At 40.4% G+C, this 25,841-nt stretch overlaps 1 protein-coding gene across 1 annotated transcript; it reads left to right on the forward strand.

Annotated features, from left to right (window-relative positions):
- Positions 1–1,288: 1,288 nt before the first annotated feature.
- LOC131688103 (uncharacterized protein K02A2.6-like) lies at positions 1,289–25,397 on the forward strand. Its single transcript, XM_058972256.1, has 3 exons — positions 1,289–1,547; positions 1,776–4,873; positions 25,251–25,397. Exons 1-3 carry the CDS (start codon positions 1,289–1,291, stop codon positions 25,395–25,397), a joined length of 3,504 nt encoding a protein of 1,167 aa, XP_058828239.1.
- The last annotated feature ends 444 nt before the right edge of the window (positions 25,398–25,841 follow it).

Here is a 25,841-nt window from a genome sequence, read left to right on the forward strand (position 1 = left end):
AACGAAAAGAGATATTGATGCAGACTCAAAGAAGGAATTGTAGATGTAATATGTGTGATGAGAACTGGCAGCACTGGCGATATAATAGTTAGCAAAAAAGAGACAGTTGTTAGAGATAGCTGGTAAACTAGAGGTGCAGTTAAAAATAAAAAATCAAATTGTTACCAAAACTCAAAGTGAATTCTTTTATTAATCTGATACACAAAACATGGTGTCAGAAGTAAAAAGACTGTCGTGAAAACGTACAAGAAGCTGTCTTGGATACCGGTGTAAACCGGGCAGGAAAGTAGAAGCCGGAATCGCCGTTAGCGCTACCATTGAAAGAAATCGCATAGAAGCGGAAAAAACCACCGTCGCCAACACTAATACAGCTGCGACCCGCTTTTGTTTATCAGTGTGTACGTGTTTCTCGAAAAAAAAAACAGAAACAAATAGCGAGAGTGAACTCAGTGAGTGACCGAAATTTATCCTCGTGTCTACTTACGCAGTGAAGAGTAAACGTCAAATTGCGATCGGAAGTTGAGGAAATGTAAACATGGCATCTGGCTCCGATCGATTACCACAAGCTTTGGATTGCACTAATTTGGCCAAAGAATGGCCAAGGTGGAAGCAGAAATTCAACATTTATATGATTGCGAACAACAAAACAGCCGAAACAGAAAGGAGCAAAATTGCAACATTTTTATGGCTAGTCGGTGAACACGGTGTGGAAATCTATAACACTTTGTTTCCAAATAATGGTGATATGGAGAGCATGTTTGGTGGAATAGCCGCAGGGGCAAACATCGTAAACCTACCAGCTGAGAGAGCTAACGCGAACGAAGGAGAAGATCGTCCCGCAGTTGTGGTTCCTGTCGCCGATGTAGCACGAGAGCGCACACTAACACAAGTAATTGATGCATTTGACACTTATTGCCTTCCACGAAAAAATCTGGCTGTCGAGGCGTTCAAGTTTAATCTCATCGTTCAGAAAGAAAAGCAACCGTTCGCTGAATTTGAGACAGCGCTCCGTACACAATTGGCATACTGCGAGTTCGAATGTGAAGCTTGCCATTCATCGTATGCAGACCGAATATTACGAGATCGAATTGTGGTCGGCATTCAGGACAAGAAGCTGCAACTTAAATTATTGGACGGCAAAAACGAGCCGCTTGCGAGCATCGTCGAAATGTGTAAAGTTTACGAAGCTGCTGCAGAAAACAAACAATTGTTGGAGCGTTAGGAGGTACACAGCGTCAGCGATAAATCTGTAAAAGAGGGGAGTGAAGTAGCAGCGCTAAAGATTTCAATGTGCTACAATTGTGGCCAACCGTTCAACGGGCGTCATCGTCGTTATTGTCCGGCAATTGATGTGGTTTGTGCTGGATGCGGTCGGCGTGGTCATTTCAGAAAGTACTGCAAGGCAACGAAATACGATAACAAGAACAGCAACCGAACTGGCAATAACAGAGGCAGTAACCAGACTATATCAGCGCCATCGTCGAGCACATCGAAGTATGATGCGAAGCAAAGAGATAATGTACACATGTTAAACTGGACCGATGCAGGTAATCTTTGTGCAGTGCCCTTAATTAATAGACAGAGCGGATGTAGAACATTAAGTGGATCCAACTCTTATTATAGAATAAATTCGAATACTACGTCAAATAGGGGATCACACGAAAAATGGACCAAGCGATATCTAATCCAGGACCGGCCCGTGGAATTTAAGCTCGATACTGGCGCTGACGTGAACTGCATACCATTAAGTGTTGTTACCCAAATGAATATTCCAGTTGCAAATAAACGGTACTTTAACGTGGTAGATTACAGCTCAAACGAAATAAAAATTCATGGCCAGGTAAAACTAGAGTGTGTAGATGATAGTAAAGGAACAATTCATTCTGCTGAGTTCCTCGTTGTGGACGATTCTTTTGAGCCGTTACTGGGGCTTGGGTCATGCATTGCCTTCGGGCTTATAGGACGTTTGAATAGCCTTCAGTCCTCAATGTCATTTCCTGCTGAAAGAGAAAAGTTCATTGAAGCTAATTCCGATGTTTTTGAAGGATTAGGAAAGCTTCCAGGTACTCGTACTATTGTACTTAAAGACAATGTTGTTCCGTCTTTACATTACAAAAAACGTATCCCAATGAGTTTGCATGAACGCCTTAAAACGGAACTTGGCACTATGGAAGCTCAGGGCATTATCAGTCCGGTCGATTATCCAACAGATTGGGTTAACAATATGCAGATTGTAGAAAAGCCTAACGGTACTTTACGCATTTGTCTGGATCCAAAACCCCTAAATGCTTGTATCAAGAGAGAGCATTATCTCATCCCAAAGTCTGAGGATCTGCTTAGCCGTATGTCAGGAAAACGTGTATTCACTGTGTTGGATCTTCGTAATGGTTTTTGGCACATGGAATTGGATCGACAAAGTTCGGATCTAACTACATTCATGACCCCGTTTGGCCGGTTTCGCTGGAATCGTCTTCCGTTTGGAATAAGCAGCGCGCCAGAACTTTTTCAAAAACGCATGGTTCAATTGTTTGGGGATATTCCTGGGGTAGAAGTATACTTCGACGATGTTGCTATAGCTGCAAAGAATCTGGAAGAACATGACAAAACGTTAGCTATTGTTCTCGAGCGGGCGAGGAAAAATAATATAAAGTTCAACTCAGTTAAAACACAATACAGATCTGACACTGTCAAGTTCATGGGTCATGTGATGTCTGACGGCAAAATATGGCCTGATCAATCATATATAACTGCAATTACCGACATGCCAAAACCGAAGACAAAATCCGACATTTTCAGGCTACTTGGACTGCTGAAATATTTAGGGAAATTCATTCCTAATCTATCCAAGCGCACAGCCGCATTAAGAGAACTGTCTCGAAACGATGTCGAGTGGTCATGGACTGAAGTGCATGACCGCGAACTCGGAGATCTTCAACGTTCGATAACTAGTGCACCGATTTTAGCCATATTTGATCCAGATAAACCAGTTGTTGTTCAAACCGATAGTTCGAAAGATGGACTAGGAAGTGTACTAATCCAAGATGGAATGCCTGTGGCCTATGCATCTCGCACCCTATCCAAAAGCGAACAAAAATGGGCTCAGATTGAAAAGGAGCTTCTTGCAATCGTGTTTGCTTGTGAACGGTTCCATTTCTTTCTGTACGGTCGCGCGTTTTTGGTGCAATCAGATCATAAACCCCTCGAGTCCCTGGTGAAACGTGATATAGACGACGTGACACCTCGTCTCCAAAGAATGTTCCTACACTTATTGAAGTACCCTGGAATTTGTATAAAATACACCCCTGGCAAGGATATGCTAGTGGCTGATTGTCTTTCTCGAGCAGCCCTTTCTGGACATGGGGATTTAAGTGAGGAACTGTCTGGTATGATCCATGCAATATCTCAAAATGTGTGTCTATCACCGGACAATTATAAACTGTACGTGGAAACATTGGATAATGATGAACGTTACCGTCGCATTATTGGATATGTGGAGCATGGCTGGCCGTTTTACCACCAATTGGATGATCTTAGTCAGCTGTTCTATAAGCATCGTCACCTATTACATTATGAGAACGGATTGTTATTTAAGGAGCATCGTCTAGTTATTCCGACATCGTTACAATCAACAATAACTAAGTGGCTTCACGCACCTCATTTAGGAGTGGAAAAAACTCTGGCTCGCGCTAGATCACAATTCTTTTGGCCAGGAATGTCAAACGATATTAGTGAATTTGTTAAAGGATGTAGTGTTTGTGAAAAGTTTACTCGTAATATTCAAAAAGAACCACTCCATCAAGGCTCTCCTCCAAACTATCCATTTCAGTGTGTTGGTATCGACTTGTACGAATATGCAGGCCACGACCATGTTGTGATTGTTGATGCTTATTCAGGATTTGTCATCTCAAGACAGTTGGGTGAAAAATCTGCCCGCCATGTGATTAATGTGCTTGATCGTGTTTTTTGTGATTATGGATATACTACACAAATCAGGAGTGATAATGTCCCGTTTAATTCGTCTGCGTTTGACTCGTATGCTAACAAGTGCAACATTGAATTCATATTTTCAAGCCCTCGATATCCACAAAGCAATGGCTTAGCAGAAAAGGGAGTAGCTATTGCGAAGAACATCCTCAAAAGGTGTTATGAAGTTGGTGATGTTGAATCTTTTCGGTATCGTTTGCTCGAATACAATACCACTCCAGTAGATAGTATGAACCTTTCCCCCGCTCAACTGTTCTTTGGGCGCCAACTCAAGTCTCGTCTTCCTACGTCCAGTGAATTGCTAGTCCGTAATAATTTGAAAGAGGATCATGTCGCAGAAAGGATTAATCGTAAGCGCAGGAATCAAAAGCATTACTACGACCGTTCATCGAAACCATTACCTGTCTTGGAAATCGGTGAGAATGTGATTTTTAAAAAGAACGGCAAAGAGTGGCACTACGGACAAATAGTTCGGATTGTTAACAACCGACCATACATTGTGAGGGATTGTTACGGGAATCACTTCCGACGAAATAGGCGATTCATTGCTAAAACAATAAACAAAGACAATAACACTAGTGATTTGCTGTATGAAGAGCACTTTACAAAGTATTTGAACCGTCCTGATCATCCAGCAAGAACGATTGTTACGCCATCTCTTTGTACTGAGCATTCTGAGCAGGATCATCAGCCTTCTGTAAGTAACGAGCTACAGGATGTTGAATGTTCAGAGTCACGGTCGCCTGATTCATCGCTATGTCTTGAAACCGACAGTTTCTACTCAGCAGATGACTCTGAAATACCTAGTGATTCTGAACTAACCAATGCTATGTCTGACTCAGAAGGGTCATCTTTGAATAATGCCTATAAAACGCGCAGTGGACGAGTAGTGCGTCCTCCTAAAAGATTTGATATCTAATCAGGTTTGCTAGTCATTAAAAAGAGAAAGCGTGTAATATGTGTGATGAGAACTGGCAGCACTGGCGATATAATAGTTAGCAAAAAAGAGACAGTTGTTAGAGATAGCTGGTAAACTAGAGGTGCAGTTAAAAATAAAAAATCAAATTGTTACCAAAACTCAAAGTGAATTCTTTTATTAATCTGATACACAAAACAGTAGAACTTGTTAAAATGCATCATTTGGATAGTAATAAAAGTGATGTTTGTTATTTACTGTTTTGAAGAAAAATAGCAAAAACGCTAATAATACACTTACTACTGAACTAATTTACTTCTAAAAGAGTACCAAATACACTAAACTGTAAGATATTAGTACACTTTTCTTTGTAAAATGGCGCAAAAACATTTGAAATTGGTTAACAAATAGCTAATATATGACAAGTTAACGTAGTTAAAGTTCTCATTTGTTTCGCTGACTTTGTTTAACTCTTTTTACTATATCTTGCGGTAGACTCTCTCTATTCGCGAAGTGTTTACAAAAATACCTTTTCAGTGGTGAAGACAGATTTAAAATTGATTAAGGAGTTGTATATAAAGTTATGGCGAAAAAGTAAGCTAAGTACGTGATTTTTTTAAAGCGTATTATACAAATTTTATTTGAAAAAACCAAAGACCATTCGTTGGTAGTAATGTCGAAGTTCAAAAACAAATTGTATTATTAAAAATAATCAGGGTTGGCAGAGTTATGGCTTATCTCCCGAAGCGTATTTTTTGGTAGAGGTTTGCGGTGTACGCTCTCCAAGCCGAACCGCTTAATTGCAGTGGCGGATCCAAGGAGAGGGTCTTGGGGGTCCGGACCACCTCCGAAATTTTTTTACTTAATGAGAAAATTCAAATTAGTTTCAATTTTATATAAGTTTCAAGCTCAAAATCATTCCAAACCAAATTTGTCCAACAAAACTAATATTCAGTAAATATTACGAATTGCACAATGTTTATTGTAAAATCGAAATTTCAGACCCCTCCCGAATTTTTTTTTTGGATCCGCCCCTGCTCAATTGAAATCAAAAAAGTAAACAGATTATTGAAAAAAAATGTATTGTGGTGTACTTGAATGGATCGGTTTCTCTATAAAAAAAATTTTCCTACAAAAAAAAACATGTTGACCAACAAATTGAGTTTCGTGGTGTTCAAAATTTTAAACGAAAATTAATTTCAAAGAATTGAAAATTTCTGGATGAAAAAGGAACCTTTCAAGTACACGAGAATGTAAACAAATAATTCAATAAAAATATCTGAAAATCGGATGTTTTTGAGATATCACGTTCACCGCACCGGTACTTTTCAAAAAAATTGCCTTTAAAGTTTTGTGTTAACTTCATTCGCGGAAGAACCAGCGCGCTGCGAACGGCTGTGGTTTGAAATCTGGTCCTCCGATTTGGATGAAATTTCGAACAGATTTTTCCAAAAGTATGTACTTTCAGAATATTCAATAAATATTTTTTCGATTTTTTGAGTTGAAACTTTGTATATAACCCCTAAGTAGCAGCTTAGATACAACGTTCACACTACGAGTTAAAACGTGTTTTAACGTTATCTTGATGACATTTTTCTTGTTGCTAAATATTATAACGTGTTTTAATTCTGTAGTGTGGACAAAACCGAATAACGTATTTATTAGTTTGTCTGATGGCAAATGGAAAAAAATCAATGTATATTTCAAGATCAACATGATTACACAACATTTCTACGAATCTCTTATTCAATAATCAAACTGAAAATCAGCATTCTGTCCAATATTTTATCGGACGTTCGCAACATGCAAAAAACCTAGAAGTATGAATATTACTACCAATTATCGTGAATAGAAAACCATTTGCAAAATTTATCAATCAACCTGTCCACCAACGGAGTGCAATCTGTAATAATTTCTGCCTGTTTAGTGTGCAAACAAAAACAGACGTTTCATTCGGTTGTTATTCCACCGCCAAACCCGAGTGTAACTAATTAGAGTTAAATGACCCATAGTGTTAAGCAACCGTGCCGTTCGCCTGCCTATCCATCGGTTGGACCCGTAAGATACAACTCCCCGCCCGGTTTGTATTGAAAACTTGCGGCCCGCTGCGGGTGGTAATATTGCGGAAATGTTTTTTCAGAAAACACATCGCAAGCCGCTGTACCTCTACATACTGCGTGTGTGCGCATAGATTTCAGTCACCCGACGGTACGGCAAACACATTCCAATCCTGAAGCCGCGTCATCCACTTACCTCTACTTGTTCCATTTTATTCAGGTCATCTGCGAATGCTGCCGATTCAGCATCACATATTTTAACGAAATCATTTCAAGATGTACTGAGATTCTTTCTAAATTTATCTAAGAACAATCTTAAGTTAAATTTTTTGTCTTATATAAATTTTATGATGTTCATTTTCCATTGAATGTTGAGTAGTCTTGCTTTCGAAAGCTCTTTAACTTCACCTTCGCCGTCTATTTGAATGCATACAAACATATTGATATATAACTGTCTCTTTTTTGAAAATCAAGTCTTCAAAATATTTGTCTCATATTGTGATAGTTTCACTAGCAACATAATTCTCCCGCACGCTAAACATTCTAATAAAAATACCATGAAAATCAAGAGCTTTACCAACAGTATGTCTCTATGATGTTTCTGTGACCAATAACGAAGATAATGGCGACACCGAAAATGGTCAAACGTGTGCCATGTGCCGACGACAGTGTCGACGGCTTCGGATGCTCACTTACAATGCAAATAGTAAATATTTAAAATAAAAATATCAACCATAATGAATGCCAATATTTACCACGTCAGCATGGGATGAGCTCTGGAGGAGTTGCGCGCCCGTGTTGGCAGAAAATCCCAGCCCAGAAGGAAGAGAACCGAGAGAAAACAAGTCCGTCCACGTCCAGTCTGTATCATTGAGCAAGTTTGGAAAAATAATAAAGACTGAAAATCGGAACGCGCGTTTAGCAAAATACCAACCGGCGCAGTTGCGATAAAAAACAAAGAAACGTAACGTGAAAAGAAAAACGTAAACAGATAAACAATAGTGTTGTGTTAGAAAACAAGTTAAACAGCGGCGCACGGGGTAATACAGACACGGCCCGGTACACTGCTCAGGGGCTCGTTGGGTTTTCAAGTGTGTATTGGCGTTTCACTTTGCTGTTTGCGAGTTTTGTTGATCTTGGAGAGTGCAATAATTGGTTCAATCAACTTGGCAATTGTTGGTTACCGTTGCGAAATGATTAGACTGCTTGTTTGCGAATATGATTCGCGCGGTAATTAAGATCTTATTACATAGTTGAATTTTAAAATCTTTATCGGACATTTTTTTAGAATTAACCTTCAGGAAATATCTAACACTATATGTGCAAATTTTTTATTAAAATTGGACTCGCCGTCTTGCGACCACCTGAAATAAAGGGTGTTACTACTTTACGGCATTACTTCGGGGAGGTGTTTTATATGTACATAGTACGCACTCTATTTCAACTACTTAGTAGTTAGTGTCTTCAGTAGGATTACAGCACCACTCCTCGACACAACACCATCCACACAGACCATGACAATCGGAGAGCTAACTGTGGGTCGAGACTTAGTGCTCTTGCCCTTCGAAGACAATCTGGTCGGCAACTTTAGATTGTCTAATTTACCGAACCCATTGGCTCCCTTCTGCCATTCAGCACAACGACTAGGCTCGCTTGTGCAATTCAGCACCGCAATTCCATTCTCGTACTATTCAGCACCACCTACTCGTTGAATTCCCGACTTGTTCGCGAACTACTCGGTCTAGTTCTAGCCTACTCCGACGGAAAATTCCCCTGCAAGAGAAGTTCTCTCGAAACCGCGCTAACCAGCCAAGTGTAGAGGTCAGTTTGGCGATTCCGGTGGAGCAGGGCATCCGGTTCGATGGTGCCCCGGCGACCCGTGACTAGTGGTATCTCGTCGCGGTCTACTCAGTCTAGTCCCCTGCGGTGAACCTAGCTTACGCCGACGGAGAGTTCCCCCACGAAAAAAGCTCTCCCGATACCGCTTCTTCTTTGGTTTTAGCACCAAAAATTCTTGAGACCTTTGGCTCCCTGTCCGGTGCACTTCCCCGACGAGCCATTCAGCTCCTGCTCTTACTTGTTCGCGAATTACTTAGTCTAGTCCCCGACAATGGATCTAGCCCAGCCAACATTTTAATTCACTTTAATAAGTTGCAATTTGACTAACTGTACTCTTAAACGATATAAATTGATTGTAAAAAATTTCACAGATCCCTTCTATGTGAACAAAAGTGGAGGCCATATACGTACAACAAAGCGGTATAGTAGAACTGTGATTTACGATGAATTTTGATCTCATCAGAAGCATTATACAATCATCTAGCTTTTTATTTTGAGTTTATATATGATCAACTTTACAATCACACATGGAGGTTTATACAGCTTAATATCCTCAATGATTTATAAATCTTGAATTGCATTCAGATAATATGTTGTAACAATGAGTATTTTTTTTAAAAATAACATTATGAATGTAAAAAACAGGACACAGGATTTCCATAGTTCTTTATAAGACACTCACGCCCACACTGATATATACCTGTCAAATCACAACCGACATTCTTTACAAAAGCCATTTTTTAATAAGTAATGCGTACATTTTTATTGCTCAAATATTAAAAGACTTTAGCAGAGAATTTGTGAAGTGCTATGAAGAGAAGATTTTGCATATTAATCCAATTGCTAATTGATTTATATACAATGTTTCAACATTGTCATTAATATTCCGGATTTACAATGTTGTTTTAAGTTGTAGTGGACTATTAAAAAACTTCAAGTGACATTGTCTTTCGATCATAGATTTTCATTTTATGTGAACTTTTTACAACAAAACAAAATTTTTGCTTACGCTATTTGCAATTTTGATTTAGTTTGTCATTATTTGTAATTTATTGTAAACTTTCATATATGATTGCTAGTTTGCTGGGAGCCTACTCCGACGGAAAATTCCCCGGCAAGAAAGGTTCTCGCGAAACCGAACTGTAGATTTCTTCTGATACCGATGTTCGTTTCCGTGAGCCATTTCGCTCCCCGCTTCGTCCCGAACTACTCGACCTAGTCTCCGGCGGTGGACCTAACCTACTCAACGGGCTAGCTAGTAGGTGCTGAGGTCCATCCAGCGATTCCGGGTGGAGCGTAGCGTAGTAGGTGCCCCAACTACCCACTGCTAGCTATTCGACGCGGTCTACTCGGTCTAATCCCCGGCGGTGTATCTAGCCTACTCACGAGTTGCTCGGTAGAGTGCCGATGTCGGTCCAGCGATTCCGGTGAAACCTAACGTTCGGTTCACTGGCGCCCGACGACCCAAATCAGGTGCTACGTCGCATACTACTCAACTGATCCCCGGCGGTGGACCAATTCAATATCGTCGGAGAGTTCTTCTGCGGCGGAATTTCTCTCGAAACACGTTTTGATGCTTCAAAGCGACTTTCTAACCAATGGCGCTACTTTGTTGGCCCCTTCGCCAATTCCTCTGCAGCTCGGAGAGTATACTCGTATCCATTCTGTTGACTGCGTCCCAGGTATGCTCGTTGCGGCGCATCTGTGCTACGATGTTGTCGAACTTCTTCGAACCTAAGGCATTCGAAGATCACGTGTCCCGGTGTCTCTTGCACATTCGCACACTGTTGGCAAAAGGGTGACGAAGCATGTCCAACTGTATCGATTTTGTTGGCTATTTTCGGCAAATTTGAGACTAAGAGAAACGAAAGCAATGAAATTGAAAGACGGATAGGTATTCTAGAGCGAATCAGTTATAAACTTAGAACGGAAAACTAGAACTAGGCAGGCTCATATGGGCATGATCGAAAGGAAATGTGAAGAATTCTTTGCCTTATGCAGAGTAGGAGTTGGGCGTTGCACCCAAGTCTACCGCATGGTCTATGGTAGAACATAACTCATCATCATGTTTTACCGCCGACGCCGGCTCCTACTCTGCATAAGGCAAAGAATTCTTCACATTTCCTTTCGATCATGCCCATATGAGCCTGCCTAGTTCTAGTTTTCCGTTCTAAGTTTATAACTGATTCGCTCTAGAATACCTATCCGTCTTTCAATTTCATTGCTTTCGTTTCTCTTAGTCTCAAATTTGCCGAAAATAGCCAACAAAATCGATACAGTAGAACCTTGCGGCAATTAAAACATAGTAACATGAAGCATGTCCAAACCGATGCAAGTACTTCCGGAAGCATCCGCGCCTCGTAAAAACTGCGCCAAATGGAAGTTCAGGTTTCTATGCTTCCCATGCACCCGAGCCGACAAATTTGGGGTTAGTCGATGGGTCCACCTTCCTTTCTCCTCGTTGTCTCACTCCTGCTGCCATTTAGCCAAAGAGTCCGATCGGACCAGTCTCCTTGAATTACGTGCATTTCTCCGCTGGTAGCATCACACGTTCTCGGCCAGAGTGATGCAGATGGAAATAGTCCCGGCGATAACGCATTCTGCCTCCGACGATATTGTTCTATACGTACTCGCGACTCGCATTGCCATCAGCCGGAATATCCTATTCAGCTTTTTACGGTTCCGCTTTGAGTTCAGCGCAGCACCCCAGGCAGGAACCCCATATCAGAGTATCGATGATGAAACAGTAGATAGCAAACGTCTAGTGCTGCTTGTCGGGCCGCTGACGTTTGGCGGGATTCTCTCTATTGCGTTTGTTGCCTTCGCCGACTTTTCGCAGGCGTAGTCGACGTGATTGTTGAAGCTCAACCGGTCGTCGATTATCACTCCCAATTGCTGCAGTGCACGTTTCGATGCAATCACGTGCCCTCCGACGTCGATCTGCATCCGCTGAACCGCTTTGTAGTTGCTGACCAACAACATCTCCGTCTTGTGGTCAGCTATTTGCAGCTTTACCCTGTTCATCCAGGTCTCAATCGCGTTTTTTGTCCGTCACCAACACCTCCAGTTCTTCAAATGCCTCACACACCACCGTTAGTGATACGTTGTCCGCGAAACCCACGATTTTACTGTCCCGAGCAGCCGCAGTGCTAAGAACCCATCGCACATCCCGTTCTAAAGTGTTGGGCCGAGAATTGAGCCCTGAGGAACGCCTGCTGTGACTCGCATTGACTTCTGCCCTTCGCTCGTCTCGTACAGCAGCACTCTGATCTGGAAGTAGCTCTTCAGGATCTGGCATAGATAGTCGGGAACGCTCATTCTGCAGCGATGGCTCCCTGCTGGCGCTGTTATATGCATTCTATTGCTACCACAGTGCAGTATCGATCTCCTCTTCACTTCTGTTTTGATGCCTTCTCAGCACTCTCGAGCACTGTCCGAATTGCATCCACTGTCGATGCTGCTTTGCGGAACCTTCCGTGAATTTCATCAACCTGTTAAGGATAATCCTTTCCAGGAGTTTTCCGAGTGTATCCAGCAGACATGTGGGCCTATACGAGGCCGGATCGCCCGGCGTCTACTTCTCGGCACAGCTCCTTGCTGCAATCTGACTTGCTAAGGCTGATCTCCCGTTTTAAAGCGGTCCTAGCTTCCCGAAACGCTGCCTTGCACTCCTCTCTATCTGGCTCGGATATTGCTCTCTGAGCCCGCCTTCTGGCCCTGAGACAAGCAGCGCATAGTGTACTAAGCATTTCGTTCCACCAGTAAGCTGGACGCCGTTTATTGCGTGGTTCCAGTTTTCGCGGCATTTTGGCGTTACAAGCCACCGCAGTCCTTTTTGTTAAGTCAGCCGCATCCACGTTCTCGGCGCTGCCGTTTGGCCGATGTCATGGTCATTTTAAATCTCAAAGTACGCCCCTTCCTTTTTTTTGTTAAATGTCAAAGTAAGCTCAGATACCAAATTTCACATCATTTGGACAATTTTAGACCCCCGCCAACTTCGCTTGAAGTTTTTGACATTGGTACCATGAGGAAATATGAGAAAATATATGTTAAATGCTATGACTTTTGAGATAACACTCGTAAAATTACAGTTTATTCGTTTGATTAAATGAAGCATTCTTAGCATTTCAATGGCAATATTTCCGTTACACGAAAAATACGGGAGGTTGGAGTTTTGGGACATGTGTTAAAAAAACTCCTAATTCTCATAACCAGGGATGCCAAAGGTACTGGTAAACTACATTTTTTTCGGTATATTTACATTTGCACAAGCCGTACAGCCCGCTACAGTGACGCATCACTACAGCTCTTGCCAGAACGGTAGCCAGACCGAGTACTATTCCCGTACAGCAGTAGAATACATTTTTGTTTTGCTGCTGTACTGCTCGGTGAGAGTGTGGCGTAGTAAAGTTTGTTCTCTCGCTTTGTACACTTTTCTCTGCGTAGTCAAAGGGAGAGGCCCGCACACGAAAGCGTTGATGCCGATCGTGGCGTAAACGAACCGCATTTATTGTGGTCGTTTGTGATTGAAAATATTGAATAGATTAAAAATATTAAAAAGTGTAAAATAAGGAAAGAGAAGCTGTACCGCTCTCGTCTGGTGGCTGTACTGGGGCCAGTATTTCTTTGTCATGTTACTGCTTTGCTTACAGACTGCCGTACAGCGCTGGGCGTACTGCAATAGCGAACGGTAGTAGCGTCAAAAGAGAAATGAGAATGTAGGCAGAAAAATTACAGCCGCAGAAAAGGTAGACATTTTGCATCCTTGCTCATGACCATTCTGCTCTATACAGCCAATCATACATATTTTGCAGTTTTTCTAATGTGAAAAAATCTCGAGAATCTAACGGAATCAATGCGATCTTTGTCAGAATACGAAAAGTTAGGGTTCTAGGGCATTTCGTCACTCATATTAAATTTTATCTTCTTTGCGTGCATATATCTTACCTTTCTATCAAATTTTATTAAGAGTGCTTGTTGAACGTAAAAAATCCTGTGGAATAAAATAGAATTAGATTTGCTATCGGAAAAATACCGATGCATTTAGTTTCAATTCCACATTTTTCATTAAATGGTACATATCAACTCCATTTAACAATAAATTATTATCTAATTTACGATTTCTAGTGCGAAAAACACACAGGAGTCACATAGTACAACATTTATTTGTGTATTTTAGTAGCACTCTATTGAAAAATTGCGCAAATCTGCAAAAAATAGAGAATTCATATACAATTTCCACAAGTTTGAGCAAGACGTTCCCGAAAATAGACCTCATTTCGACACTTAAACACCAACGCATGACTGAATTAAGGCGCTGCTTGTAGTACTGTAGCAGCAAACGTTGACCGATTTTGACACTTAACGAAAGTACCCTATTGAAGTCATTCCCGTCCAAGGCCTGACGGTTTCCAATTTCAGCGTCAACGTATTCTAAAAGAACAAAAGGAAAAGATTTTGCCTTTATAAAGAACGTAATACAATATAGAATTAACTTACTCGACCGGACACTTACTGCAGTCATTATTGTAATCAACATATTACACGTGCGTTATAATAAAAACTAATCAGTGTTCTCAATCGGGTTGCCTCCTTCATCCTTCCTTAAACCATATTGGTTATTTCTACAGTTTTTGTTAATTTTAACAGCAAAACCCTTCTTATGCGGGCTTTTCTTTCAGGATTACATTCAAGTTGTCCAAATGTTATTGTGCTTGTTAACTTGAAACGTCTCACAATATAGCAATTGGTTCGCGAGTGCTGCAGTATTGCCGTTTTCAGGTAGATCCTCCGCTTCTCGAATTCCTAAATACTCACCGGATGGAGTTCCACTTCATGTTGTATCGATGGTAGTCCACCATGTACAGCCCTCTTAGTATATCCGCATTACGCAAACGTGCATTACAGTTCACTTAAGTACAATGACAGGTAGTGGGCATTTTGGATAGGAGAATAGATAATTAAAATAAAAGTACCAAGTTACTTTACGCTCGTCCGGACATGCCGCATGATTCGCATATCAAATGCCAAAAGATCCTGACTCCTGCGGTAGCAGACAAAGGATTAGGTCGCCGGTAAACTCTAAGCTTGCTCATATGACCCTTTTCCACGCTTTTCTAAAAGATTATTAAAATTTCTAATCAAAAGAAAACCGTGAACAGTAGAAAATCTAGAGCCTTTATTAAGAAGGGTACATACGGGCGGAAGAATATAAAGCATATATTGAAAAGGTCACATATATTTATTTTCAATATTGAAAGTTTATACATTTTTGTTGTTTAGCAGTATTCGAACTTTTGGTGCTAATTAAGTATGGCAAATTTGTAATTGTTAACTAGATCAAGGAATTGAAATCACATTCACTGCCGTTTCAATATGCTTTACTGGTTCAAGTTGAAAATCTCAACAAAATCGAGATTGAAAATTATAACACTGAAATGTTTTATCGATGTATCCAATATTTATGGAGAGATGATATCATTTCAATTGTCTTCAAATTTTCAACAGTTATCTCAGTTTGCTAAACCTGGCAAAGATTTGAATACACCATACGCTACTAATTAATTACATATTATTTGCACGTAGTACATTCATACATTCATAATCCGAAAGCGCCCTGGTAACCATTCAGAACAGAATAAAAACTACTTTGGACCTGGCTTTTCCGCCGGAATGCTTTTGTTCGACAAAACTGTCGACTCAAAGATGTGAACGAGTGTAAAACGCACGGTAAAACGTACTTCCTTAAAACATAATAAGTATAAAATTGATAAAAGAATCCTCGAATTATTCTACACTGCTTACGCTCTGAGGGTTTGTGCTGTGCGCCATCTTGAGATTTGAATTTTTCACAACGGGAATTCAGATACGTTTTTAGCATTCGCAAAAATCACTTAAATCGTACATGTTGATCTTATTGATTTCAGGAGATTTTCACTTAATACTCTTCGATGCCATGTGAAACATTAAGGTTGACATTTAAAATCAATCCATAGGGTCTTTCACGTAATTTGAATGTGAGGATTTTTTTGAATGCAGCATCTGAAGTTCGTGGCTGTGGATCCATTGTATGCATGTGCAAATCGTACTGAATATGTAATAGGGGGAAGTGGGGCAATTCGGACCGCTGGCCAATGCGGACCCCCAGCTGTTTCTCAGCTATGGTAATATTATGAAAAGCGTATATATCATTTTCATGTAGGATTGTTCCGTCTCACAAAATATTGCGGATCTCAGTTTTCGTGTGCGTGCGCTAGGAGCGAATGTTGCTTCAGAGCCGTTTTTGAAAAATGTATAAGCCGAAAAACAAGATTTTTGTTCGCAATAACAAATAATTAAATGAAGTGCATTATCGTGATTTTGGATCTGCCGGATATCTTTTATTTATATCCTGTTTTGAGCTAGACTATCAACTCTTACTTAGGCCAAAATTGGAATTCATTTCTATTGCAAGATATCGAAAAGAAATGGGTGGTCACAATTGGAACAGGGTTGGGGTAATTCGGACCTTTCATGCACTTTTGCGCAAAACCGTTTATACACAATACGGTAAAAGATCGGAAAAAGTCGACTTAGACAAAAAATGTGCGCAATTGATCAGGCTTTTAGAAAAATATTTATTTGTGTTGAATGTTGACACGTTTCAGTTCTATAGCTCACAAACCCTTACTAGGTCCGAATTGGCCCTGTTCCCCCTATCCATTTCCACCATTATATTGCACATAACCAGCCATATAAACGTAGTTTGGACAATAGACCTTTCTCGTCAAAAATTTTTATATGATAGGATGCTTCCTTTTTTATCCCCAATTCGTTTCTTCCTATTGCCGCGATGATTTGGTACCTCTAACTATTGAAAAAATCAAAAATAGTGCAAGCTGCTCATTTAACCCCATATTCTGAATACCTATCTTGCCTTGTTTCCCTGTATTTTTTCACCATTTGGATGAATTTCCTGTGGGGAATACTAAAAGGATGCCAGATCTACATATATATTAGTAAATCTGTAGATTTTGCGTTTTCACTGCAGATCTTTTGCAGATTACAAATATTTAGCAGAACAAAGCCTATGCCAGCTAATTTATACACCAACCTTCAACATTTTTGATCATTTAAATTATATACATACTACATTTCTACGTCGCATTTATTGAAGATTTTTGTAGCAATCTGCAGACTTTTATATTTTTACTGCAGGCTATTGTTTAAATAGACCTGGCATCACTGATGCTGAAATGATTCATTCATATACCTGTCAAAAATATACACGCTTATATGGTACTACTCAGTGAGTGCGTCGAAAATACTCATTTTTGACAACTGCTAGAAGCTGTCAGAAAATGAGTAGAATTGAAATTTGCTACTGAGTGAATAATACCCAACAAATTTTCAGTGATCGAAACAACGACGGCGGAGTTTTTCCTTATTAAACTAGTTTTTCTCCCAGATTTTTACTAGTTACGGGATGGATCAAATCAAAAAAGAAGGTGATGTAAAATCATGTCAGGTTCTAGTCGGTAAGACAAATGGAATTGCATTTTCAAGTTGTGAATAAAGTAAAATATACAAAACAGTCGTTCGATGCCCCGTGCGGGGAAGGCAACCTCCTTCAGATCGCATATTTCAACAGTGCATGGAATAAAGATGAGTGTGAAAATGCTGCTCCGATCACATATATTTTCATGATAATCAGTAAGTTCAACTCATTATTGAACATCAACAAAAGTGAGTCTTTTCTACTCAGTTTCGAAAGAAAGCAGGTTTACTCAAAAATGAATAAACCCCCTTTCACTCATTTTTGAGTAGGTACGGTTTTCGCTAGACTGAGTAGTTTTTGACTCATTTTTGAGTAGCCGTGGGTAAGCGTGTAGAGCATTGTGTGAAAATGTATAACCTCACTTTTCTGACAGTTCGGTGTGCTTGTTTACCTAAGATTTGTTTACACGGACTTTTAAAATTTACATTACTTGAATACTTTCGATGCTCTTTGAAAGAATATCAACTCAAGAGGGATGAGGATTGGAACAATGGTAACCTGGTTCATACATTGACCAATCGGCGCTGGATGTAAAACCCGGTGGCATATGCTGAATCGAAAGATCAAGCATTGGGCTATAAAACGATTGCTTTCTGGATGATGGATCCTTATCCTATTTGTACACATTTGTTTGTTTGCTCGTGGGTTAATTCCTAACAAGATGATCCGATTGATTATTCATTTTTAGGTGGTGAAGTTTACCTGAACTTTATAGGTAACGAATTCGGTCGATGATAAGTTGTTGAAATGATTTTGATCGTTCAATGCTCATATCGAAGAACGTTTCCATTGGTCAGAATGCCTACCAGCGTATGGAACAATAATTTATTATTCGGTTTCAAGTTCCATTACAGTAAAAGTTTCGTCGATTATCGCATTGTCGTTGATTTAGCCGGAATATGCAAAATAGCGCTCGGCACTGACGACAAGGAGTAAGAAGGATTTGATTGGAGTGATAATAATGCAGAGCATTATATATTCTGGTAGAATATCAGGGAGGAGAAATTATATGTAAATTTATATTATATCCCGAGTTGCATTAATTTTGGCACCGCAATAAAGCTATCTGCAACTGCTGTCTTGTTCAAATTGGCACGAAATAACTAGGCAGCGAATGATAGATTTCATAGTCAATTTATTTACTTTTTCTGAAAGATAAGTAATTAGTATGTTGTGAATATATGTGTCGCCGGTGCCGTGTGTTATGGTGGTACCGGACGGAACCGTTGGTCAGATCTGTCTTAACGCTCTCTACTTAGCGCAGGATACGCGAAACAGCTGCTAGCTTTCGAAAGAAAATTCCTAGCTGCTGCTACTCTATCAGTCTCTCTCTCTCGACTGAGGACTACAATTTCGGTCGATTAAATTATTCTATGAAAATTGTACTTCCTGGAATTTCATCTAACGAGATCAATTCATTGTGAGGAATTTCGCTGCGTTCCAATATTGCTTGCCTCTGTAGGTGACGATGTGTGTGGATTCACTTCGGCAGCCAGGTCTTATGTTTTGGGTAATTTTGCTATCTTATTCTGCTGAATAAATCATCTGCCTAAAGCCTCTACGTTATACTACGGTCACTTTAAAAACGCTCTGCTATTTAATCTTGTAGCTCTCGGCAAGTCAGTCCTGGCACTCTCCTCGACTATTCCTGGCACTATACCGCTGACGTCGCACTAATCACGGTGATCAAACTTGGCGAGAGCGGCAGTGGTTTCGTCGGAATTGTTCACTCGACAAGCAGTAAGTGCAAGGACTCTGCTACTTATGCCTGAGCCCCTCATTGAAACCTTCGTCCTGCCGGAGTGTTAGCTTCGCCCGATACCGGAGCGTATTGTTGAACCGAAGCAGTCTGCTACTGGCGCTGCTTCCTTCGAATTGGAATCGTTGAATATTCCCGTTAGCCGAATGTCCAACGTGGCCGAAGGCAAACCGATTGCAGCAACACCACCAACCGTAGCTGAAATTTTGGCCTTTAATCCAAGTCCCTGCCATTGGCATAGCGACAGACGAGTGCGGTGCAGGCTGGACATCGGTTGACTCGGTGCCGGACGGGGCGAAACAACTGCAACAGGAGCGGACCTAGTATGGGGTGTAAAGGTCATCAATTGCCATAGATCACCAAAATGCTCTGCGACTAACATTGTGAACAAAACAAACCAAATGAAATTGATCGCAACAACGATAAAATAATCTAAATTCTACCCAAACATTTGAAAAGGGTCACTGCCAAACGTATACCTTGAGAAAAAGGTAAAAGAAGTTTTGGTCGAATTCATTATAATTCTATTTAAAAATTTAATACTGTTTTATTTAGTTTGATTGCGCAAATTGTTTACATCAGACACTCCCCTTAATTCATTGTGTACGTATTTCACTACCTTTATAATCCTTTTGGAATCAGTTACAATAATCCTTTATAATCATTTTATAATATGTGTATTGCTAGTTAGGACTTTTATATCAGCCGGGCCCTTTTATAATTTGTTATAAAATCATTATCAAAATTCTTCATAATCCATTGTTGCGTTATGTTTATGCACATGGTCAGATAGATAGTTTTTAACTGGGACGTGACGTGTGGATACGAAAAAACCTAATGTCAATTGCAGCCAGGGGGAGCTGTCAAATGCAGCCAAAGGGAACCGTCAAATGCAGTGAGGGGGAACTGTCAAATGTAGCCAGTCCATTTAAAATATGTGAGGAAGAAAGAGTGGCTATGCAAGACAAGAGATCAAATGAACAGAAAAAATGAAAAAGAAAACATCTATCCACAGGTTTTGTCCCAGGATTTTAATAGAGAACATGAAAATTCGATTTGTTTGCATTTGGCAGTAGGCCTTTTTCAAATGTTTGGCTAGAAATTCCTTACTTCTTCAATGAACCAAAAATCAAAATTACAGCTGAGCGACCTTGTTTGGAAAGTGTTAACATTTGGCAGCGAACCAAACCAAGTTTCTCATACTATGATCGAATCAACAAAAATTCCAAGACTATGTAAACAATCTCTCTGAACTGTCAAAAAAGTGAGGTTAAACATTATCATGCAATGTTCTCCACCGAGAGGTTCACTTTAGTTTGTTTACATAATCAATGAACTTTGTACCGCGACTCACCACTTCATTTGCCGCGTTGCCAGGAACTCAAGCAAAAATATACAAAACAGTGTTGCCCAAACACACATTTTGAGTCCCACCATTCTTGCAAAGGTGAAAAAAATACTCAACATTCTTGCATTTTTCAAATTTAAAAAAATCATTAAAAAATCACGATAGCTCCAAATAGTCTCATTTCAACGGCAATATTCTTAAAAGTGTGTAGTCTTTTGAATAAAAATAAGAAAAAAGGGGGTTAGGTCGGACGAGAAAGGTCTATTGAGAAAGGCATAATTGCACCAATAGGTGGATTAAAACAAGGTTTTTCGTGGTCAAAACAATTTCGATCACGATTTTGCCTATTTGGAAACACTGTGCGCCGGTCCAAATCACACCAACGCCACAGATAACAATATTTTTCATCGGCACACACCTTTAATTTTTATTGCATTGTGGGGCCATACACTAATTACGTAAGGGCATATGGGGGAGGGGGAGTTTCAAAATATCTTACAAATTCTTATCTGAGGGGGAGGAAGGGTTTGTCCTTTCTTACGTAATATCATAAAGCAAGTTTAAAAAATTAATTATATAAGGAAAATATTCCTTTTTATTAAGAAAAGGGAACTATTTTCATTTGTATCATATACTCCTTGTATATCAAACAATATGAGTAATGTTTTGGCTCTTGGTCGTACATTGTTCTGTTCGGGAACTGGAGTCACAATATGCCTTACAAGTTAAGAAGTGTTGATACCCTTCGTGTTGTTAGACCGACTTTGTTCTTTTCAAACGTTCGATTCAAACCCGCAAGGTATCTGGAAAATGTTCCAAGAAGCGATTGCCAAAGATCTTGAGTGTCGAATATTTCCAGAGTGTGAACGAAGTGATCAATTCCCCTGGCAGACAGCCGAGCTACGTCAGCTAAAAACTGCGAAAAGAGCAGCATTACGAAAGTTTACCAAACGCCGTACCTTGTCACTGAGAACTTAATATGTAATAACGATTTAAAAAAACTGAACAGTTTTTGTTTTTCAAACTATCAACGAAAAATGCAACGTAAGCTTAAGTCGGATCCTAAATCGTTTTGGAGATACGTCAATGAGCAGCGGAAAGAAACCGGCTTACCTTCTACAATGTTTTTGAATGGTGAAGTTGGGCATGATTCACAAGCCATATGCAAATTGTTCGCCTCTAAATTTGCGAGTGTGTTCGTCAGTGAGACTTTGTCCTCGCAGCAGATTGACGTTGCAGCTAGCGGCGTGGCTCAACTCGAACGGTCAGTGAGTGAGATTCGTGTGGAGCACTCGGATATTGTATCAGCAGCATCCAAGCTTAAAGCATCGTCATCTCCTGGGCCAGATGGTGTCCCTGCTGTGTTTTTGAAAAAGTGTATATCTGGTTTGGTGGAACTACTCTGTCAACTATTCAAAATGTCCCTGACAACCGCGATTTTTCCTCAATTGTGGAAAGCAGCTTTCATCTTTCCTGTCCACAAAAAAGGTGATAAGAGAAACATTGACAATTACCGAGGAATTTCTGCGCTCTGTGCCATTTCCAAGCTCATCGAGTTAGTCATGGTGGAGTAAGTGTTTGTTCACTGTAAGGAATATATTTCTAAAGACCAACACGGATTCATGCCGAATCGATCTAGGTCTACGAATCTACTATCTCTAACCTCTTTTGTGTCCGAAGGGTTCGATGCGAATCAACAAACTGATGTTATATATATACTGACTTATCTGCAGCTTTCGACAAATTCAATCACGTTATCGCCGTCGCTGAATTGGAAAAACTTGGCTTCAGTGGATCACTCCTGCGATGGTTTCAATCCTATCTCGTTGGCCGTCAACTCAGTGTGAACATAGGCGATGCATACTCCAAACTGTTCTCCGCAAGGAAGTCATCTCGGACCAATTATATTCACTCTCTATTTCAACGATGTAAACTATCAGCTGAAAGGACCACGGTTGTCGTATGCAGATGATCTAAACATTTTCAACAGAATTAGGAGCCGAACGGACGCACAATATTTGCAGCATCAATTCGACACTTTCAGCAGATGGTGTGAAAACAACCGAATGATTCTGAATCGGGCGAAATGTTCTGTGATATCGTTCTCCAGAAAAAAAGATCCCATTGAGTTTGAATATAACTTGTCTGGAGCTCTTGTTTCCCGGGTGAGCTGCGTTAAGGATCTTGGAGTGCTGTTAGATTCGAAACATACATTTAAGAATCACATTTCGTATGTTGTTGGTAAAGCATTGCGAAGCCTGGGCTTCATTTTCCATACGGCTAAATCCTTTATAGACATTTTTTTGTCTCTAAAGCCTATACTGCTCTTTAGTGCGCTCCACGCTGGAGTATTGTTCGGCGGTCTGGAACCCGAATTACATGAACAGCAGCGATCGAATTGAAGGCGTTCAACGAAAATTTATACGGTATGCTCTTCGACGCCTGCCTTGGCGCGATCCTGTCCGTCTACCAAGCTACGAGAGTCGGTGTCAACTCATCCAGTTCGATACTCTCCAGCGTCGTAGAGAAACTGCAAGAGCCTTATTCATCTCTGATTTTCTGTCAGGACGCATCCACTCTCCAGATTTACTAGAGCGAGTTAACATCCAAGCAAGGTCCAGAACGTTACGCGGAAACGTTCTTCTGAGAGTGCCGTTTCGACGAACTATTCAAACAGCTAATTCCGCTATCACGGGACTACAACGCCTCTTCAAACGTGTGGCGCACCTGTTCGACTTTCATTTGTCTCAGATATCATTAAGAAATCGATTCCTGCAGTTTTTTAGATGTAATTAGTTTAAGTTTCCATCATTGGGGCCGAGTACGGCCTGTTGATGTGCGCGATAAATAAATAAATAAATAAATTCAAGAAAATTCGAAGATGGTTAACTCGGAGCTATGCGTACGATAAGCGTCACAGCTGGAACTCAGAATTAATTCATGCCAGAAGAGGTTATAAACTCTTTTAAATTCTACATCACAAGAAAATAGATTCAAAGGAAGTGAAATATATCAAAGCAGATCATGTGGACCAAATTGGAGTTACTGAATATCTGACAACAGTTATTCTTTCTACTGGGCGAGATTGGCATGCAATTAATATTCTGCAGATGATTACAGTTAAAATTTGTCATGAGGTTTTTTGTAATAATTCTATACATATCGTTTTCGCTATCTTATTATTTGATGAATTAACAATTTGTTTTTTTAATTACGATAATCATGATAAGATCTTATGAGAGGGAGGTTGAAAAGCTCTAAAAAAGCCTTACGTAATTAGTGTACGGCCCCAGAAGGAGACTATCTGTTCCCTCGGTATGCGCGTGAATGCCGCTGTTTGCTTGTCCTAAAATTTGGATGACTTCTACTACTGCATATTTTAACAAATGAATCTATTCAAATAATGGAATAAAATACATTTCTACAATATTCATTATGAAAGTTATTTTTTTTTTGAAAGGTTAGGTACTTACTAAAGCAACCTATTCAACAATATTTATGTTTAATATTCCCCGTTCATGACTTAATTTCAGAATGAAATCTCTCGATAGAGTTGTCCTCGTTGCGCATTGATATTGGTTCAGGGGAGAAAAGCGCCGGAAAATTCCATCACCATCGGCGCTGGCAATCAACCCCTTTTCCGGCTTCCACTAACACGTGACCTGTGGTATGAAGGAAAATTTGAATCCCAGAGGGACTGCGCATCGTTCCTTTCATCGCACGGCCCCGGCAATATGTTCTTTGTCCTTGCTTTGCATTGCGTTGCTGGGTAGCGACAGATAAAGACTAATCCCTTCTGGATTTACAGTTTCAATTTGCTGTTGTGGTTTGCTCGCAACCATAACCGGAGCCCGGCAGTGAATGAATCCATCATTGGAACGAACTCCGTACCCTCACATCAGCAGCGATTGCTAACCGCACTCGGCTAGATGAGGTGTATGGAATTGAAAGATCCCTTAGCACCGGTAATACGCTGCATATAAATAGCTAATTTCCCGCACAATATGGTCTCGTTTATATTCGCTCATCGGTGTACGGTATGGTTTCAATCCGCAATGCCGGAATTGACACTTATCGTTTAGCCGCAGGCGTTAATCTCTCATTGAAGCCGTATATCATTCTGTTCCCTTTGGGCTCGGAGCACACCGCGTGGGCATGGAGTCCACCGGAAAAGCAAAAGTGGCGGAATAATTTTGTTTTTACCAGTATGTCGAATCAAACATTGAAATTGATGTCAGGTTAATACTTATTTCTATACGCGTACTGCAACTCGTTGCTTAACTGTAGATTTAATAATTAGTATTTTTTAAGCTAAATTCCCTTCTCGGAAATTTACTAAGTATCTTTATATATCGACTGAAAAACTACAGTCACTTGCCACAGTCCCTGTAAAATAATTCCCCATGAATAACTGAATCGAGCCTGTATCAATATTCGTCGATGGTGATCCACTTATCCCTTTCACTTCCAGGATCACAAATCTCAAGTAATTCCAGAAAAATGCCCTCCATTCATTGAAAGTGAAACTTCATTCAATATGTGGCAATGTTCAACTTAGAATTCTCCGAATTCCCATGCCCAAAAACCCATATGTGTTGCCCGAATGTCTAGCACTTTCTTCTGATTGTTTTCGAAGGAAACCGAACCATCAATGCCAACGTATTTACAAGTTGGAATATGAGCAGCGATTTTCTACTCCATCTACTTACATATTTGTTTTCCTTGTACCCCAGCAAACACGGCCGGTTATTCTTTATTTATGACCAATGCCTAGCCGCAGTTCCTTTTTCTCTACTTTCCATCTTTCACAGCTCACGTGTTGTGGACCGCACAGGAAACGACCGATCGGCAGCTCGATTGCATCAGATGTACTTTTAAGACTCGCTGGCAGGTTCGGATTCCTATCCATGCGGCAATCCGGTCAGGACCAGGCTGAGTTTGGATCGGCGATGCAGTGAAGTGCGGTGATGGAATGAAATCAAGAGTCCTTAAATCTGATATTTATTGTTAATTTATTCCGCACTTGAGAGGGTCAGAGAAAAAGGGCGAACAGCGAGCCAACCAACCGACGATCATCAACGGCTGGAAAACGAAATTCAAACTTGTCGAATCATCATCACGAATCAACTTCAACATGAGGTACTCCGAAAATGTGTGGTTGCTTTCGGAGGAGTGGTGGATGGATGGATGGATGACCTGTCTTACTGACTCAGTAAGGTGAGGAAAGATTGCAGAATCGATTCAACACAACAGCAGTGTGGCCAGCTTTTCAGTCGTTGTATCACCCTCCTGGGTGAATTAATGGCACTTTCTTCTGTAATCGTAAAATTTGGGTGGTGTTTCGAATGTGGATCAAGCATATTGCAGATTACTTAAATCGTTCGATTACACTTATTTGAAGT

This window comes from Topomyia yanbarensis, chromosome 3 (assembly GCF_030247195.1).
Source record: "Topomyia yanbarensis strain Yona2022 chromosome 3, ASM3024719v1, whole genome shotgun sequence".
NCBI lineage: Eukaryota > Metazoa > Arthropoda > Insecta > Diptera > Culicidae > Topomyia > Topomyia yanbarensis.

Excerpts from the sequence above, each read along its gene's own strand:
- LOC131688103 (XM_058972256.1), top strand. The coding sequence starts at position 1,289 with ATGTGCTACAATTGTGGCCAACCGTTCAACGGGCGTCATCGTCGTTAT. Across the intron at positions 1,548-1,775 it reads GTTAAACTGGACCGATGCAG|TTGCAAATAAACGGTACTTT; the intron begins GTAATCTTTGTG and ends TGAATATTCCAG. Across the intron at positions 4,874-25,250 it reads AAACGCGCAGTGGACGAGTA|CTCACGTGTTGTGGACCGCA; the intron begins GTGCGTCCTCCT and ends CATCTTTCACAG.